The following is a 20,005-nucleotide window of genomic DNA, read 5'->3' on the forward strand; positions in this document are numbered from 1 at the left end:
TCATTCGGCCGTCGCTGGGCGGCAGCAGCGGCGCAGTGAGCACCGTCGGGCGCGCGGCACAGGCGGACCTCCGCTCCTCCGGCCGGCGTCGAGTCCGCACCGGCTCGGCGAGCGGCCCCGGGACCAGGCGGCAGCAGCGGCGCAGTGACCACCGTCGGGCGCGCGGCACAGGCGGACCTCCGCTCCTCCGGCCGGCGTCGAGTCCGCACCGGCTCGGCGAGCGGCCCCGTGACCAGGCGGCAGCAGCGGCGCAGTGAACATCGTCGGGCGCGCGGCACAGGCGGACCTCCGCTCCTCCGGCCGGCGCCGAGTCCACACCGGCTCGGCGAGCGGCCCCGTGACCAGCCCAGAGTCCCGCCGGGCACTCCGACACTCCGACACTCCCCAGCCGGCGCCGCCTCAGCGCTGCACCGGCAGCGGGTGCTGCTGCAGGTCCTCGGCCAGTTCCTGCGGGCGTGGGGCAGCGGGGCCGGGCTGGCGCGCGGCCGCGTCCCTCCAGCGGACGGCCAGCGCCGAGTGCTCGCCGCCCAGCAGCAGCAGCTCGGCCGTGTGCCGCCGCCTCAGGTGGACCCAGAAGTTGCCGCTGGAGCTGGGCGCGCCGCGGATGACGCGCTGACAGAAGCGGCAGGAGGCGGACCACTCCGACAGCTTGTTGTAGTAGTGCCAGACGGGCGGCAGTCTGGACCGGCCGCGCCGCGCCGCGCCTGCAACAGACGGGTCGCGCACGTCACGGCAGTCGACCCGGCGCGGGAGACGGCGCGCCGCCGCCGCGGCGACAGCCGGCGCGGACTCGGCCGCCCGTCGGCGACGCGGGAGACGCCCAACGGCAGAACCGGCACCCGGCGCCCAGACCAGCGGCAAGTCAAGGGAGACATCCGCGTCAGAGGGCGGCGGGCTACAGAGATCTGACGGCGCGAGGCAAGCGCACGACCAGCAGGCGCCGTCGATTCAGCGGACCAACCAGCGACCATCACGGACACAGCGACCCGGGGCAGTGGACGTGCCAGCGCTCATAGACTCCGATCGAGAGACCAGCCCTCTAAAGAGACCAACCATCGGCGTGATGTGCCAAAAGGACCACCGCTGCAGACTCCGCGGACCAAACCGTCATAGACCAAGATGAGCCAAACGGTCAGAGGCCGTGGACGAACCATTGATAGCCACCGACTCAGCGATCCCAGAAAGAGGGCTAGCCAATGGCAAGTAGAAGGTCCAAGCCGACGTTCCGGGTCAACAGACCAGCTGGTGCTCGTCATAGTCTCTGCAATCGCAGGCAGCGATTAGCGCACTGATAACCACGTCCTCAGTAATCTCAACCAGCGCAGAAACCGCAGACCACCGCAAACCAGCGCACAAACCGCGGACCACCGCAAACCAGCGCACAAACCGCAGACCACCGAAAACCAGCGCACAAACCGCGGACCACCGCAAACCAGCGCACATACCGCAGACCACCGCAAACCAGCGCACAAACCGCGGACCACCGCAAACCAGCGCACAAACCGCAGACCACCGCAAATTAGCGCACAAACCGCAGACCATCGCGAACCCGGCGCCCAGCAAGGCGCTGAGCAGTTACCACGCGCGGGAGATGGAACAAGCCGCAGCCGGCGCAGCGGTGTCGATGTCCAACTTTTGACGACCGCTCCCGACAGACCAGGGCGCAGTTCCACCGCTGGCAGAGTGACGCCTCTGGCGCACTGGCCGTGGTCACATTCCCTTTTCCGCCAGACTGGGCGGGGACTGACGGCTCGCCTCTGATGGACTGACCGGCGACCATGGTTCCACCCAAGGCAGCCTCGACTCTGACACTGACCTGGATCACTAGCTGATCAGACTGGTGACTGGTCACTGCCAGACTGGTCCGGGCCGCCAGTTCACCTCTGCCAGACTACAGTGACCCAGGTGACCGACTGTAGCAGCCACCGCACGCCGAACGCTCCGACGCTTACTGCTCGGTCGACACGCAGCTGCGATCCGTGCCAACCTGGACCAGGACGCTGGCGCCGTCGACAAAGTACGCGCCATCGGCGCCGTCCTCTTGCGCAGGCGAGACCAGGACATGTTGCGTGTGGTGAAAACCAAGCCGGCGTTTTACCCGTCACCGTTTGGGGCTTAGAACATCACTAGCTCGGCCCCAGACCCGTGAGATTTCCTTCAGGGTTGTGCTCGCGGATCAAAACTGCTGTATCGCACTGGTTCCAAAGCTGCACGGCTGCTGTTACAGTTGTAACATATTCCGAAAGCGTCATCCACTTTTGATTGAATGAGAGGTATATTGCATTACCTGTGACTGTGACATAATCTAGCCTCTGGACAGGTGTCAAGCGTTTTCTTAAATGAATGAGTGACCCGAGTGGTTACCAGTTAGCATCAACTGGCATCAATAGCTCCGACCCGGTGGCTGGACAATGGGATATCACGACTTGAGGTAAAATATAGCGAATCCACGCAAGCGATCAGACAGTCGCCTCACTTGGTCGCCATTGGCAGCACTCGCACGCGACGACCCATGACACAACTTCTCCACAAGCGTATTTCAATGCTCTTTTGTAATCGAGAGCTAACGCAGCACACAAGAGATCTGCCGTCCCCATGCCATCTTCATAGCCACGGGTCGCCAGGGAAGCACGCTATCATCCCAATGATCATACCCGGTGGCATGGCGACTGAGGTCAGGCTTTTCCATACGGGTGGATCGTACCGGGAAATGCAAAATGCTACGATGACAGGAGACGGACGGGGGGGGGGGGGGGGGCACCACCGCCCTACCAACGCAGAGTGCAGTTGCCGGTCAGTCAGAAACACTCGGAAGCATCATCCATGCTTTGCCTAACACCGTCCTAGAGGAAAGTCAGGGCAGCTGACTTCTCCGCTTGCCAGATTCCGACCGCCACTGAACGTGCCGCCGCACGCGGCGTCAAAGGCGCTGTGAACGCCGTCAACCGTTCCGGCGGCCGTAACCTCGGAAAGACCACCGCGAAGCCGCGTCCCAGAGCAGCGCTCGGCACGGCGCCGCGGTGGACCGCTTGGAGGCCGCGCCTCCGTCACCAGCCAGGCTTTGGACGGGGCCCGCGGACCGCTCCTGCGCGCTCCGGGTGCTGCGGTGGGCATACCGCACTCACTTTCGATCGCATGAACTGGTATTTCTGTCTCATATACGAAACGATAGACTACTCAGCATGGCAAGTTAGTATGTAAAGAGTGTCACTGATCTCAGAAAGACGGCCAGCATGTGATTGTGGATATATTCAACTAAAACAGCACGTTTTCCATAACCGTGAAGACAAAGCATCATAAAAAGTATTTGGTACTTGGTCATAATGTACGTCATATGACAGTGCACACAGCACGCACTGCGCGCGGGTGCACAGCCAGCGGAGGTCACGGACTGCCTGAGCACACGACCCGGCGGCCTTCGTCGCCACCACACCCCCAGTCAGCCCCGCACACGGAGCCACCAGCTGGAGACGCAGCAGCACACACCGCCAGCGTCGTCCCTTCGCGCCAACGTTCGTCAGAGCCGCCCGCGGCCGGACGCCCCGTCGTCGCCGTCGTCAGGGCTTTGCGACGCGCGCAGCCGCTGCGACTGCATCGCGTCGCCTGCCTTTCAATCCGGCGGGAAGGGCGGCACCGCGGGAACCCGAACCGCGTCCTTCCGGTTTCCCCACGCGCAGCTGAGCTGAACCACTACATCATCGGTACCCCTAATCGAACGGCTCTGGTCAGCGCGCTGCCCCGGGCGGCCAGACCGGCCGAGCCATCAGCGTCCTGCGGTCACCACAGACCGCCGCCGCCGCCGCCGCCGCCGCGCCGGCGTCAGAGCAGGTCGGCGCGCGCGGCGCCCCCCGGCGTCGCCCAGAGCAGGTCGGCGGCGGGCGCAGCGCACTCGCCGGGCCAGCCGGCCGACAGCGCCGCCGGCAGCACGGCCTCGCAGTGTTTGACGCGCATGTGCCGCCACAGGCCGGAGGTGGACAGCTGCCGGTTCAGGCGCACCGACGCGCCGCACAGCCGACACAGCCGGTCGCGGCCGTCGCCCGAGAAGTACTCGCGCACCAGAGAGCGGGCGGGCGCCGCCAGCCGGCCCGGCGACCCGACCGCCGCCGCCGCCCGCCGCCGCCGTTGCGCCGCCCCTGTCTGCAACACAGGGCGGCTGTCACGAGGGCGGCGGTGGCGGCGGCCGGACGACACAGCCGAGGGCGCGGCTGCGGTCGCACGCGACGAGAACGCGCCGCCCGCGGTCAGAACAGCCCCGAGCCGAGTGGCGACGGTGCCTGATCTCCGCCTGATCGCCCTTTCATAACGCACGGGAACACGGGAGCGTTCCCGAATGCCAGAACACTCGGTGCCGCTCTACATGGCAGCGAGGGGTACGTTTGTCCTGGCCCGAATCACCACCGACACGCGATCCAGACCACACGGTGTCAAATGAGAACCACGACCCCTCCTCCGCACGCTCGCCATCAGTGGCAACGCGTGTCATGACCCGCCCCTCCCGTCCCACGTCTCCCGGGAAGCTGAGGGGACCTCGGGAGGCTTCATCCCAGCTGCGGCGGCCTGAGACCGGACCGCGGGGACCCGCCCCCGCCCCCCTTACCCAGCCGTGGGGTCTCTCTGTCGGCACCCAGACCGCGCCCACCGCGGCAGAGCGGGCGGCGCGGCTGGTGCCTCGGCTCGAGCGGCGGGCGGCGAGATGTTGCGGTAGGGCAGGGTCAGATGGCTCCAACTCGTGCCCAGTGGTGTAAAGAGCAGGGCAGCCCAGGCCAATAGTGGGCAGCGCTCAGAAAATGCGAAGCCAAAAACCCTTTCCACAATGACTGCCAGCCTCCCAGCCTCCGACAGACGAGGTGGGACTAAGGACACGGGCCAGGGACGTGCGTGGGTGACTACGTACGCCTTTCTAAAGGACAAGAATTCCCGAGGGCCTGGTGGGGCTGGATCAGAGTGGCTTTGATTGGCACGTGTGACCACCACTTATGTTGCACAGGGCAGTACTTACTTGCTGGTGTTCCTCCGTCTCCGTGCCCCACTTGTACCATCGAGTGACCTGAAACCGAGGCGAAACGTCACGATCGCGGAATCCACACAACACGGACGCGTCCCAAAAACGCTGGGGGCGCTCACGCTGACAGTCACGCCTGGACAAGAATCCCCTCTCTCAGAAAACTCACAGGAAGTCGGTTAGTCCTTAAACCCAGCGTCAAATCTGACGCAACCGTTTCCCAAAACGGTTGGGCCTCCGGCAGTGAGCTAAGTACAACATAGCCGCCTCCGCCGCGCCAGCAGCAGCACGACATGACCCCAGCCAGCAGGTCTCTCGCCTCCTAAGTACGACATAGCCGCCTCCGCTGCGCCAGCAGCATCACGACATGGCCCCAGCCAGCAGGTCTCCTCGCCTCCTAAGTACGACATAGCCGCCTCCGCCGCGCCAGCAGCATCCCGACATGGCCCCAGCCAGCAGGTCTCTCGCCTCCTAAGTACGACATAGCCGCCTCCGCCGCGTCAGCACCACCACGACGCGGCCCCAGCCAGCAGGTCTCTCGCCTCCTACCGCACAGACATCGCGTCGCAGTACAGGCCACACTCCGCCCACCCGTCACCTCCGTCACAGCCCACCAAGCTGACCAGCACCCGTGCCCGGTGAGCGGCGGCGGTCCTCGTGCCAACGCGTACCTTCAACGCCGGGAGGCTCCAGGCCCGGCACCGGCTCCAGGTGCTCGCCGCCGTCCGGTTCTAGCAGCTCGTCCAGCTCGTCCAGCATCTCCGTCGGCTCCGACTTCACGTTCAGGTCGATGTTGATGGTGGAGGGCACGGCGCGGGCCGGCTCGGGACGGCGCCGTTTGGCCGCCGGCGAGCAGGCTGGACCGGGGTCAGCCGGCGGCGGCCGCGACGGCGTCGCCTTCTGGCCACAGGACGCGGGTCACCGTTTAAATGGCCCGCCACAACAAGTATCCATTTCGCTCTGGAGGTGATGACGATGGAGTTCATTGCTCGAAGTTCTGCGCGTTGGAAGACGCGTTCAAGAAAAGAAGGTGCTAGAACGTCTAACACTCACCAGCAGCACCGATTTAACCACCTACTGACAATGAACAGATGCAAAACACTGCGCCACACAGCATCGGCCGCTACGCCTTGTCCACCAAACGAGATAGGGCGGCAAGTTTGCACCGGGCCAGCGGGCGCACCTTATCGGCGTTCCTCTTGGTCTCCCTCGTCGGCCAGACCCTGGATGGAGAAGGCCTCGGCCACCTGCAGGAAGACGCCCAGCTGCGCCTGCTGCACGTTCACCTGGCCCTGGTACATGAACTCGAGGATGGCCTGCATCACCTCCCACTCGACGGTGGGCAACACGATGACCGGGTGCTGCTGCGGCGGTATTGCCTGCCGGGCGCGCGCCACAACAGTCAGTCACGTCGCCCACACGACCACTCGACGCGTCTGCAGATGCAGGCCAGCCTAATAACGTCGCCAGCGTCGATCACCGTTCCACTGTCTCCTGTGAATGTACAGACTGGCACATAGAAATGCAATGATTGTTTCGAGAATGTTCAAAATGCAAAATGCAAATAAAAAATGTTTGTTTCAAAAAAGTTCGGGGCCCCACATCTTTTTATTCTTTTGTGAGGCAAGGATGTTTCATAGCTTTCAAAACTTTTTTGTCGGCCCAAAATCTATCTCCGAAGCTATCTCACCGAATTTTGTGAGCGAAAAAAAGTACAAACTCCAGATCTATGCCATAGGCTTCGTTTAAAAATTACAACTAAAAAAAGGTCTTTCACAAGTGCAATGCGGGCTGCTGAAGGTCGAGACCATATCAAGATTATCTCGTTCGCTTTTCAATACCACAGGAGGGATGGCAGCTTCCCGCGTAAAATGCGCCTCAGCTATTACCTCGCTCTGCGCATGACAAGAGCACAATCTTCACATGTTACCCGTGACATGAATCTAGAGCAGTGCATGGACTACTATTGACCTCCCTGAGCTTACCCTGAGGATGTCTTTGAAGTGTGAGGAGCAGGCGGAGAGTATGACCCGATGGGCCCTGAGCAGCTTGCCGGAGCACGATATGGTAACGTCCGTGAACGTTTCATCCCCACGCAGAGCGTCCAGCGACAGGTGGAAGTTGCTGTGGAAATTGTTCCAGCGCAGGCAGAACTCCTGACCATCTGACATGGTGGATCTGAAATGTCAAATAGCTCTTATAATATGCATGGTTGATCGGATGCACGGCTCACACAAACCATTGTCCCAGAAGCTTGCCATAGGGGTGGAAAATGATGTCAAAATAACGATAGTTTCTCAATTCTGTCTCCTCAAGTTGTGCTACAATTGCCCATCACTAAAAAATAACTTGTGGTCAAACAATCTACACGGAGCAAAGAAGCGAAGGCCGACAGCTTGTGTTACACATGAAAGACGTCACAAATTCTCGTAGTTTCCGATCCTGTTTGATGATGGTCGTTATTACCAGCATGTGTAGGACCAGCCTTACCTCGATGCAACCAGAATAGAAATAAACTGCACTTCTGTGACAAATCACAAGTTTCCTATGACAATTTCTGTAACCAAACTAGCATTTCAGTCTACAACTAATCACAAGCAAGAGTTGACATGCGCCTGGGTGACTGGTTGGATATCATTTGCTCAGGTGGGGGTCAATTTGACCTCCCTGAGATCTCAGAAACTAAGAAGGCTTGGGACACCAAATTCAGAGGGTATGTTGGAATGTACGTGAACTCACTCCGGACAAAGTCTGAGCCTTTCAGTGACCTTGCTTGACCTTTTGAAGGTCACAGTGACCAAAATCATACAAGACTGCTTTGAGCTTTGCATTTGAATAAACAATGGTTGCACTAGGCAGTATATTCCCAAAAACGAAATGCTGACCTGTGTCATTTTGTGTCAGTGACCTATGCTGACCTTTAGGAAGTCCATGGAAGGTGCATAATGTGGTCCCTGTTATCAATAAATTTGAAATAAGCACCAGAAACTACCCCATACAGTAAGCAATAGAGAAACAAAACATGTTGGTTTTTACCTGGTCTGACCTTCATATTTTACCCTAAGTCAATGCGATGCACTCATTCCATTGTTGTGTTGCCTAAGAAAGCATCTCAGAGATGTCCGGATTCAGCTAACATTCCGTTGTTGGACCGGAACAATTCCCTAGCAATTGCCTTTGCTGAAACCATGATCTGACTCTGACCTGCCGTAAGTCAGTAACCTTACAAAGTGCATCTAAATTTTTGACACCAAATGATCCACCATTCATTGTCTACAGCTATCCAAAATTTGGCGCAGTTACGCCGCACCGTTCGGAGACCATTCCGGAAAAACCTTTGGATGGGGGGGGGGGGGGCAATTTGACCCCCACCGGAATGTGTGTTAAATTGCCACCAATGCATTGTCTTCTGCTGTAATGTTAGTGACTCATCACTGCCACAACACAAAACAATACTTCTATGTAATTGAGCATGGTTCATGCTTTACGTACTGCAAGTTCTCAAAACTATGTAAGTACAAAATAACTGAGAACAGTACAATAGTACAATAAGTAATAAACTGAGACAATAAGATGGCCTGACAGTACTCAAGACTCAAAACTCACTTAAGGCAATGAGAGGGTGTGACATAAGTCAGAAAAGAGCCATAACTTGAGAAAGATTCACAAAAATGAAGATGATTATCAAATATGCATCACATATATATTTTCCCAAGTGAGACACATCTTTCAATGAAAAGTGGAGCGTGGTACATGTTGTTGCGCATCCTTTCATGGAGCACCAGTGACTGCCAAAATCATATCAGCAATCATGGATTGTGGCTCTACTGGAATATGAGCCCATCCCCATCCCTCACATGGAAGCCATAAGTGTTAATTGGATGCTTCATAATTTCGCTATGCCTAAAGCACCAGCATTAGCACAATCCACACCATTCTAGCATATTTGTGTAACTTGATACCAAAATGGTTTTCACATTGTATGAGATAGTATCTACCACTGGGAAAAATGTGACTACTTGGCATAATTTGTAGGGGAAAACCATCCATGGAACACCCCAAACAGAAGCACACATAAAAGAGGCTCCAAATGATATGCTTGCCTTCTTTTCCTCCCTGTCATTTGCATGCAGTTATGCTTGTGGTCTAATACCCTTGCCAGCTGCCAATGGATGTTGGGTTATGCATACTGGCAGCAGGAACCAATTAAGGCCTTGAGAAGGCTTAATCAGCACATTTTTCTCAATTTCATGGTGTTCAGCACCATCATATATACCTTTGTGAACAGTTTCACCACATAGTATGTCAGAAAATATTACTGAATTACAATAAGCAAATGCAGCAACAAAAAGGAGAAAAAATCATAACAAGAAAAAGTATCTCAATACATATTTTATCAATAGAAATACTATGGGATAACACTTTCAGTATTAAGTAAGTCGCAAACAGCTTTCAGCATTAGATGACCCACAGCACACTCAAAGCCACAAATTACAGCTCAAATAAGGTTGTACATATTATTTACTTCCCACAGGATACAGGTAGCTATAATGAGGTTAAATGAGGCATGCATTATACTAGTGGGTGAATTGGTTACTACACAAGGAAAACCAGATAAACAGTGATGTTGAGGTGATGAGAAACCTGACTTTGATGAAAAGTAATAATCTGGAACATGATATTATTGGAAATATAAACCTTCAAAACAGAGCTGACGGACTACTAACTATTTAGCATAACCAACATTCCAGTTTCCCTAGTTGATGACATTGGCATCAACCCCACAATGTGTAACCTAACCATGAGACCTTGTGCATCATTTGAAGGCAGTTACAAACATCTGCACCATCAACTAATCTGCTGTAAGCTCATCTTTCCAATATCCTAACCTATGTGATCTCCCCACATATTGTGCAGGCTGTTAGCTATCCAGATGGAAACACCCTGTTCAACCTTGCAAATCATAACAATTAAAAAGTGTGAACATTCCCAAGAGTCATAAGATGTATCAAAGGCACTGTGAAAAACGTCGCAGACACAGTCCAGTGCAACAATCCCCACTCCGAAGCATGTCCCAAATTTCACCTTATGCACGTATTGGCGTCCGTATCTGTACAAATTCCGTTGGCAGATTCTCCACTCTAAAATATTCACCGTGTGTTATTGTAAATCTCGAGAATAGCATCAATCTGAGGGAGGTCTTGCGATCCCCTCGCAAGTCGCAAAAACTTAGCTGACGATGTCGTCGAACGCAATGGTCAAAACCAAGCGGAGAAATCGCAGCAAGCAGTGCAGACAAATGTGACGCATAGGAGATACCGGAGGGAGATACTGGCAGATACAATTGGTTCAATATCTTGAAGTGGTCCGCACCGGAAGCTATGAGCCACGCTCCAGAAATGATGAAAATAAGCCCATTTTTAAACTGTTGACATGCTTTTAAGTAGTGAAGACTGCTCTAAGGAACACAATCTTTATATCTGGCGAATACACTCATCAATACGCCACTGAGTGATCGAGTCATGGAATGCTTGTAGAACAGCACTCATCTGTGGTCCTTCAATCTGGGAGATGGCACGCGGCGCCAGTGACCCAGGTCAATGCGCGGCACTGTTAATGTGGGCTGAACCAAATATCGTTGGGTACTGGTGTTTTGGCCTTTCCGCGTGGTGTACGTACATAGTTTTTCGCGCGTTTGAGGTGCCTCCTCGTATTCGCGAACTCGGTTATGGCGATATCAGATTCATTTACAAATATAAGGTCTGTAACAACCGGGAAGAATATTAAGTTATTGGGTCATGCAGCACAAAAATTAATTCGTGTGGGAAACTAATATTTCATGTGGCACTTACAGGCTAAAGCTCAGCAGTTGGTCCCCGTGGCCAGTGAAGCCCCGTCTCAATGTTCTCCATTCTCCTTCATTCTATAGCCCTGCAATGGTCATTACTGGTCGAAAGGTCTCTCATCCAAATAACCACTTGCGTTAAAACTTTGCCTAGCTGGCACAAGATTGATTGAGAGGCAATTGACGATAGTTGTATCCGGAATCGTGCTCACGAATGCCAGATATTAGCGACTCGACGATTATATTTGTATTGACCTAAACGACGCATGGCCGGTGGGATGGGGAGGGGGTTGAATGGCGTTATTACGGCGTTATGGATGTCTGGGCAACCTTGAAGTAGCCTTCACGAAAAAGTTTGCTCATCCTTGCGGGCGTTTAGCTCAGAAACTAGACGATTTTGGGTATTAAGAAGGACAGGGCTGTGAACTGCAATGAATGATCTTCAAAATGGATATTTCAGTTCAAAACTCCATTTAAATGTCGAACACTCCATTTAAAACACCGCCCGTATAGAAATAACTGGTCTTTTTCTAAGAGACGCCTTCGTGGTCCAACACAAGATAAGCGCATAAGTTAGTGTGCAGCGATGATCACCTGGCAGCAAACGAGTATGGGGGGGGGGGGGGGGCAGGTTATGCTCCCGGAGCTGCCAGCGCAGAGGGAGCTACGGGTCCTAAATCCAACTCGTCCAATGCGGACTACTGACTTGAAAGCCACATTGCGTGATACAGGAAGCGGTCGAAACTGTTGTAAAGGCAGATATTTCATTCACCAACGCCATAATGGCAAAACGCAGCACAGTGGCTTAACGGAAAATATAATGCTGTTATAGTCGCTGATGAAGTGGTGAGATAAACCGTTACATTTATTGACACGCGGTAGAGTGGGGGTCAGTTTGACCCCAGCCCCCCCTCCCCTCCCAAAGGTTCCTCCGGAATGGTTTCCGAACGGCGCGGCAGTGCTGTAGATAACTGAAAAGCCGATCGATTGACATGAAAAATGTAGGCGTACCTTGTAAGGTGGCTGACCTGTGGCACGTCCAAGTCAGGCCATAGATTCAGCGAAGACGATTCCTAGAGAGACGTTCAATCTGATGCAACGACATAATGATAGACGAAGCCATATATCTCTGATATAGTTTCTCAAGCAGTCCATTGACCTAGGGTCAGGCATGAAGGTCAGACCTAGATGAAAACCAACTTGCTGTATTACTCTAGGGCTTCCTGTATGTCGCAGTTTGCTGGCATTCATTTCCAATTTATTGATAACAGAAACCACGCTATACATTTTCCATAGACTTCTTGAAGGTCAGAATAGGTCAATACCTGGAAGTGACCTTGGTCAACATTTTTTTAGGAGCATAGTCGTCTAGCGTAACCCTTGACGAGTGTTAAAATGCAAAAGCCTAAGTAGTCTTGTATTATTTGGGTTACCATAACGTCAGAAAGGTAAAACAAGGTCACTGACCTTAAACAAGAACCAGTTACCCTTTGCTTAGAACAGGTACCCATGTTCTGGGGCACTTTGGACACCCGTCCGGAGTTTGACCTTGTTTGGCCTTATCTGACCTGAAGGTTGTGACCTAAGATTCCCGAAATTTGACAAGTAAGTTCACGTACAGGCCAATACGGCATGAATTTTGTGTCTCTAATATCGGGGATCAAACTGACTACACACCCGAGCGAAGGGTATTCAACCGGCCACCAGGGCGCGTGTTATGACCCCAACGGCTAGCCGCGTTTGCATTCAGTCCCACGTGCAGCTTCAACCAACTGCGTTATTTCGAGAAGCAGCTCAGATTCGAAGGTTTTTCCCAGTGCCCTTGGGTATGGGAGGAAGAGGCCTCCTGGGTGTGTGACAAGTTCGGGGGGAACTTAGCGAGGCCTGCCTCCTGAATTTTGCCTAAATGGGCTTTTGCCCGTCAACAGCAGTGGGTTAAAATGACGTTTCTTTAATTGTTGTCACTTTCAACGTTTTTGCAGGTCAGATCGCCTCCCAAATCGTGATAGCGCGGTGTTAAACTAGCACCGATTTTCGCATTCGGCCAAAATTGACGTACCCTTCCTTGTGACTTAGACTCGGTCAGCATATCGGCCATAGCTAAAAAAACAATCGCGCTTTTGCATTGCACCACATTCATGCTATCTTGTGGTAAAATAGTTGACCCCTTGAACCCAGTAATTATAAATCCCCAAATATGCACCTATGCCGAGTCCCGTCACCCAAGCACCAAGGTTACAAAGTCAAAATTTCACCGACACCGAAACGCGGTCTGGGTTAGGTAACGTCAGGATGGAGACCTCGATACACGGCTCTCAAAAGCCAATGCCCTTTAAAAAGAATGCTGATTAAAAACAAAAACAAAACGGTAGCGAATTGTTCCTACAACTCAGACGTGTGGAATGCTGAACCCAGTTTCCATGCATTGCAAAATGCTACCGCCATAGGTCACGATATATGTGGTCGACATTTGACAAAGGCAATAATGTCGGTCGTGGCCACTAGCAAATGTTGCAATGAAATACATCACGTCCCACTAAGTCACCACTAAGGCCTAAGTGCCACGTGCCACTGCTTCTACGACCTAGAGGATGGTGGGATAATGTGGACATGCTAAGCCTGTTGTATCTAGGCGCCATCAGTTTGGGTTCACATTAGCGCCGTTTGGCGTCGATCGAAAGCAGAAAAACAACACTCGAGGATTCAGTCGCATCGAGTTATGTCGGGTTCATGTAGGTATGCACGTGTTCTTCTCTTTAATGTGTAGTCTTGCCAGGTAGTGCCCTGTTATATGGCCGAAATCTTTGGGCACATTTCCCCCTCGCTCCTCTCTATGCAGCCTAAATTATCTGCCGTCTTTTCCGCTGTTCAACTCATGCAGTGCCAGTGCCGCCGGATCCCGCTGCTAATGTTATCATGCTCAAATCAACTAAGCGTACAGCTCGTCGGCCCTGACCTCACGCCTATGCAGTCCAGAAGTGATGTCTCTGCACGATATTGACGTCCGGTTAATGCTGTACTACTGGGAACGAGTGTCCTTAACGTCGCGCCGCAGAAGACCTGACAATACCAGACATAATCAGTCCCGCACTCTTTTCTCCGTTTTCGACACCGCACGCCTGCATGCGATGTCGCCATTACGGCGCACTAACGGCGCCGTAATGGCGCACCGGGTCGCCGCCGGCTCGTTGTCGGCTCACCTTCCAGATAGACTTCGGGTCTCCGGCTCAGCCGGCTAGTGATTCCTTTCCCTCATTGGGAAGGCATTGCTAGAGAATTGCTGCCACACTCAACTGGCAATAGGAACGCTTAACAAATAGCACACTGAGGGGGCGCTGATCAACGCGCAAGATAGAAAACGGCGATTTATGGGAGTCAGGCTGTCGGTTTGGGTACCTCCCATTATAGAGTTGTTCAGTGATCAGTTTTGATCAGTGGTCAGTGATCAGTTGATCAGTTGATCAGTGTCCACCGGTACGCAGGCACGGTCGGGCACTGGCAACCACTGACTTATGTCTGTCGTTCCTATTGAACTGTACCAAGACCAAGACTGTAGACCAAGACCAAGACCAACTGTACCAAGAAGGTGAAGCAAGGTCAATGAAGACTTTTCTCTTTTTCCTGAAACTTCTCCCACTGGTATGTCCCTGCATGGCTGAAGATCATGCGGGGTCAGCGGATGACAACCTCGACAAAAACATAGAAATAAATACGGGCGTTTGTATCTTGATTTCATTTAGCGAAGCCATTTTCCTCACCCACGTGCCTAATTGATCCCGGCACGAATTGAATTCGGACATTCGATGTTGGCTCCTTTGTTCGACCGTAGTACCAACAAGGAGCACACGTTCGAAACGAATCAAGTGCATTTGTATAAGCACTGAATGGGCTGTCAAACGACACAAAACACACACATGTATATTTAATTATACCTACACCTTCCTACCTACACTCAAAAGCAGATGAACTTGGCTACGTTGAATGAGGGGCAAATAAGTGCCCGGTGAGCCAGTTCATGCCAAAGGGGAGCAGCTTCCCGACAACTTATTTTCTGCTGTTGTGTGGTGTAAGGGAAAATAATTTGGAAATGGATACTGCAACGGGTGTCCGATATATGCTTAACATATTGATAAGGAATGATACTGACCTATAAAAATGCAGCAAGGCGGTCATACGATCAGTTCGCAGTCCGTCATGCGGGAGACAGCCAGGGCAGAGCAGTGGCCGCCGGCGACGAACGGGAGTAGGGCTCAGACAAGAAATATCTGAAAGAAGGGCCTTCATTTTTGGCTTTGTTTGAGCAGAAGAAACAAATTGCTATAACTGTTTTTTGGAATTTAGTGTTAGAAGCTTCCGAATTGATTTCCACCTAAACTGGTGCGACAAATCTTGTCTCTTAAAGAACAGTCTGCAAAACAAGGCTCATGAAAATTCTGATGCGCTATGGACCATTGATTTGCGTTAAAGTTATAACCAGCCTGTGTCTAGATCGCAACTGGACATATATCTTGTAACCCAATAACCCAAAATGCCTTCTCATGGAATTTCGCCTCCCCCAGGAAAAGCAGTGTTCACATGGACGAATGATCCTGGGAAGCTTGGTAGTCTTGTTTAGCGAATGGCATAGACTTGTCGAATAGGCAAGATTGTGCACCAAGGGAAAACAGCTGTAGATGTATATCTGGAAAAGAAGCCATACCATTTATATATTTCCGAAATGTGTTATGTGAGTTAAGAGCGAACAAAGTCACCTATTCCTATTCCCCCTCCCAGTTACCGGGCTTGCTTCCCAGTAAAACCTCTTAGGTGTGCCCTTAGACCGCCCCCCCCCCCCACTCTTTGAAACATTCTGATCCTTGATTTGAAGCCATTGCATTTGTGATACAGAGCGTACCAGCTAGCTCTCATTCCGACTCAAAATGGGCTGTAATGTAAGGCATTGCTTCGCCTCTATTGCCGGCCATGCTGGCCATTGTCAAAAATGGACGAAATGCTCGCAACTTCCGTACGAGTAAATTCAACACCTCATTCATCACCTTATGGTAATGCAAATATTTGCACTTCATTTAGGGTGTTACGTGCCTTCGCTGCATCTGCATGCTATATATCGTTCCATGCATGGATGACCTGCTTCAATTGATGTATGGCCTGGTTCAGGTTACATGAGATCAAAAGGTTTTGAAATATTGCTTCAGCCTTCAATTATGACGAATATTTCTAGCTCGTGCTATAGACTGTAATGAGTTGAAACCCCAGAAACTTCACCGGGCGTTAGTTTTCACTACGCTAATGCCGCGTGTCCGTTAATCTTCTTGCATGCCACTATAGCCGGAAAAAGACGGCCAAGTCACAATCATACTGCTTGAGGAGTGTTATATGTATATATATATATATATATATATATATATATATATATATATATATATATATATGTATATATATATATATGTGTGTGTGTGTGTGTGTGTGTGTGTGTGTGTGTGTGTGTGTGTGTGTGTGTGCATGCGTACGTGCGTGCGAGCGTGCGTGCGCATCGAGTGGCGCTGTTGCAGTTTGGAACCACTTCAAGTAAAAGCAAATCGCCAACCGACGCAACAGAGCTCATTATCTCTGCAGGTTTGTAGTTACAGTTCTCGGTACGTCGTCTGCAGGTCCTCTATGACCACGTGTTACAATGTGTGAGCTCCGGACGTCACTACGTGGGGTCGATGTTCCACTTTCCTGAGGATCTGCTACTGCCGTCATGACGACGACGATCCTGACGCCTTTCAACAGAGCAAACCATCCTGATATCTAGGAAGCATGTTTGGCTCATGTTTTACTCCAGCTTTGTTGAAAGTCCGGACGCCAAGTGCCTCAACTAGGTCAGAGGCCGAGGCAGTCCACGTTAGCAGTGTATGCAAACGAATACCTTTCTGTCAACATTTCCTTTTCTTTCAGATCAGCACAGTTTCGGTGCATTTGTAAATATGTGTGCATGCAAACATTTGTCTAGACAAATGTGTATTTGTATAAATGTGGATTGCCAGCATCAGTAGCAGTTTCAGATCTCCGTGGATTGAGCAAAACGTACCATTATACTGAACTGAGTTATCCTAATGTTTACTTGCAGTAGAGAAGGCAAGATTAAATCGTCATGACACGGTAAGCACCTTATGAATTGACAGGGAATTAATATACTTACGTTTTACATTGATCTGGTTGACGGAGAAGCTCAGAGTAAAACTCAAAGCTTTGAACAAAAGCTCTAAAAGATTCGTTTTGAAAGCACGTAAAGGCATAGAAATTAGTAACGCTATCATCTCCGTTCCTCCCAGGTGGGCTGCTTGTGTAGTAAGCAAACCACTTGACTTTTGGTATGGCTTTTATTTTAGATTCACAACTAAACAAAGCTATTGCATGCACCGTGGACCCACCATTCAAGTTGTGCTGTCCAGATAAACGAATAATTCCCGCTCCCCGCCCAGGAATGTGCAGGGCTTAAATGTCGGGCAATGCTCCAGCACGGCCGCGCAGGCCTGGGGGAGGCTCGCATGAGAGAGAGGCTGGCCCCCGTTGGCCAGTTGCAGCTACCTTCTCAGTATCAGTTCGAGCAAATGATGCGCTTGCCCTGGAGATCGCTGTTGTTTTTGCTGTTTATTGGTGCTTTAGAGCGCGTCGATCACAATGATCATTTTGCGCCATAGCGATGTTTTGCTTAACTGGTACAGCGTGAAAATGATTTAGAAGTTGACATCTTTCAAGAACGAGAGAAGCTGTTTAGACTCAAGAAGGGAGGAGTTCTCTCCAAGTTCACACTAACCGTCAGGGACGAAGCCTGCGGTCCAAAGTGACGTCAACATTCTTCGGCGAGGCGCAGACACGATACAGTCACGTAGTGGACAGTAAAAACGGCGCCACATCGATAGCAAAGAGGCCTTTCGGGTCCACGCCACGTAGCAGATACCATGGGTGGCATGCGCGTGTCCGATACGCAACCAGCATAGAGATGCTTTTTCTCGCCGCGCATTGCGACAGCAAGATGACCACAAGCCCAGTTGGGTTCCCGATGCTGTTAGACAACGAGCTCCACATATTTCCCCTAAGGCCACGAAGATGGCACGAGGCGGCATACAACGTTGTTTCAGAAACGAACAAAGAGGGCGGTGCCCTCGATGACTTTGGTGGCATGTCCCCCCCCCCCCCCCGTCTTCCCCACCGTGCTCGAGGCGCCGGGGCCGCCTGCGCAGCAGGGGCTCGACGGCCCCTGCGTGCCGGCGTGAGCCCGCGCCACCAGAGGGCGACGCGGCGAGCACCCAGGCGCGGCGCACAGGCCAGCCAGCCGGCAGACGGCTCGACCGAGGCGGGCAGGGCGGCAGGCGGGGCGCGCACCTCAGCGGTGAGCCGGTCCGGCGCGCGCTGGCGGACACGGCGAGGCCGGAGAAGGAGCTGCCGCACGCGAGCTTCGGTCTGGGAGGCCGTGCTGGACCTCTGTGCCGTCGGCTTCAGAGATCGCGTCTGGAGCTGTGCAGTGTCCGGTGGACCGTCGCCACCAGTGCGAACGTGCCCTGAAGCCAGCAGCGACTTTGAGCCGCTGTGCTCCAGACAGTGTTTCTAGACCTCGGCTACGGAGCGGACAGGCTGCGACTGCCGCAGTGAGCCTCCGTCAGCAGACCGTCATGCCGCACGCGGCCGAGGCGCCTGTCGGGGGCCGGGAGGAGAAGTCCCGCCTGCTGAGGCCATTCGGCCTCCGCCGAGCCTGGACCTTCCACCGGGAGGCGCCCAGTCCCAAACAAGTGCGCAAGTCCAAACTGCAGCGCCGCAGACTGTCCAGGATTCTCACAATGTAAGTGTGAACTGCTTCACAGGATGTGCGACGAGCCAATCAACCAGAGAGAAAGCAGACTGCTCTGAATGAAAAACTGAAAAGTGAAACACCGTTCTTCGTTCTTCAACTTGTTTTGAAGACACAAAAAGTGGTCCCAAGTTTGCCTTTTTGCCTGGAAATATGAAACGGCCGACAAGGATAACAGCTATGAGTGTCGTTCATCGATAATCACTTATCTCATTAATAAGTATCACACCAGTCCCACTGGTCATCAAAAAATTGCCACAATCGTTCAACTCACAGGATAACATAGGATAAAATGGTTTTCAAACTCAGGCCATGCCATGCGAGACTTGAAGGCCCTCGTTTTGCCTGCGGTTCTCGATTGTTGACCGAATTGGTGTTTTGCCGCTAGAGGTCCCTCCGGCGGCACCGGGACTCCAGGTCAGCCCCTGACCACAGCCAGACCATTGTTTTGGAGCTGGCGGCCCATTGTCTATTTCTGGTGCGTGTTGGGATGCCTATCGTTGTTTCGGTGAGATCACGCCCGATGGTCAGCTGATCACGCCCGATGGTCAGCTGATCACGCCCGATGGCAAGCTGATCACGTCTGATGTCAAGCTGATGACGTCTGATGGCAAGCTGATGACGTCTGATGGCAAGCTGATCATGTCTGATGACGAGATGATCACGTCTGATGGCAAGCTGATCATGTCTGATGGCAAGCTGATCATGTCTGATGACGAGGTGAATAGATGATGACGTCTGATGGCGGACTGGCACTGCGCATTGGGGCGCTGGCATCACGGCTGATGGTCAGTGTGCGACATCTGGTGGCGAGCCGAGACGTCCGAGTATGCGCTGATGACATATGCTAATGAACTGTGGTGACGGCGACGCGTGATGGCGACGTGTGATGGTGTGCTGATGTACTTATTTCTCATATTCAAACACATTTGTCGAACACTCCGCCAAGGTATTGCTGTACCCGCTGGTACTGTGAATCACTATCTTACCTCAAAGGGAGGAAGGGGGGAGTTCACCACCCCCTCTCCGATATATAAAGACAAGGTAGAGCCGTCTGATGACGACCTAGTGCTGTCTGGCGTCAGCTAATGGCGCCTGACGGCCAGGTGGTGACACGTTGCGGGCTGTGCGTGCCGTCTTAGTGATGCTGGACTGGATAGCGGCGGACGCGGCCAGGAACTGCTCAAGGTCCGGCCCGATAGGTCCTGTCATTAGGAGTGCATTGCGTGCCTCCAACCGGGCCCGCGCACGTGCCAAGCCTGTCATGCACGCATTTTTGCAGTTAGTTATCATAGCTGAGATTCTCGTGCACGTAATTATGTCA

At 52.9% G+C, this 20,005-nt stretch overlaps 2 protein-coding genes across 2 annotated transcripts; both read right to left on the reverse strand.

Annotated features, from left to right (window-relative positions):
* Positions 1–399: 399 nt before the first annotated feature.
* On the reverse strand, positions 400–5,988 carry LOC119104099 (uncharacterized). Its single transcript, XM_037227776.1, has 5 exons — positions 5,962–5,988; positions 5,674–5,902; positions 5,000–5,047; positions 571–704; positions 400–447 (listed from the first exon to the last, which is right to left on the reverse strand). Exons 1-5 carry the CDS (start codon positions 5,986–5,988, stop codon positions 400–402), a joined length of 486 nt encoding a protein of 161 aa, XP_037083671.1.
* Positions 5,989–6,186: 198 nt separating this feature from the next.
* LOC119104100 (longitudinals lacking protein-like) lies at positions 6,187–10,207 on the reverse strand. The gene is made up of 3 exons (XM_037227778.1): positions 10,088–10,207; positions 6,988–7,180; positions 6,187–6,381 (listed from the first exon to the last, which is right to left on the reverse strand). The coding sequence occupies exons 2-3, from the start codon at positions 7,171–7,173 to the stop codon at positions 6,187–6,189; spliced, it is 381 nt and encodes a 126-aa protein (XP_037083673.1). The 5' UTR covers positions 7,174–7,180; positions 10,088–10,207.
* Between the last annotated feature and the right edge of the window lie 9,798 nt (positions 10,208–20,005).

The sequence above is a fragment of the Pollicipes pollicipes genome, unplaced genomic scaffold, assembly GCF_011947565.3.
Source record: "Pollicipes pollicipes isolate AB1234 unplaced genomic scaffold, Ppol_2.1 Scaffold_584;HRSCAF=661_pilon_pilon_pilon, whole genome shotgun sequence".
NCBI classification, from domain to species: Eukaryota; Metazoa; Arthropoda; class Thecostraca; order Pollicipedomorpha; family Pollicipedidae; genus Pollicipes; species Pollicipes pollicipes.

Bases quoted from the DNA above. Each gene is read 5' to 3' on its own strand.
- LOC119104099 (XM_037227776.1), bottom strand. From the start codon at position 5,988: ATGAACTCCATCGTCATCACCTCCAGA. The intron at 5,048-5,673 runs GTACGCGTTGGC...CCTCGGTTTCAG, and splicing joins GGAGCCTCCCGGCGTTGAAG to GTCACTCGATGGTACAAGTG. The intron at 705-4,999 runs GTAAGTACTGCC...CGTCTGTTGCAG, and splicing joins AGACGGAGGAACACCAGCAA to GCGCGGCGCGGCGCGGCCGG.
- LOC119104100 (XM_037227778.1), bottom strand. From the start codon at position 7,173: ATGTCAGATGGTCAGGAGTTCTGCCTGCGCTGGAACAATTTCCACAGC. The intron at 6,382-6,987 runs GTAAGCTCAGGG...CGCGCCCGGCAG, and splicing joins ACTTCAAAGACATCCTCAGG to GCAATACCGCCGCAGCAGCA.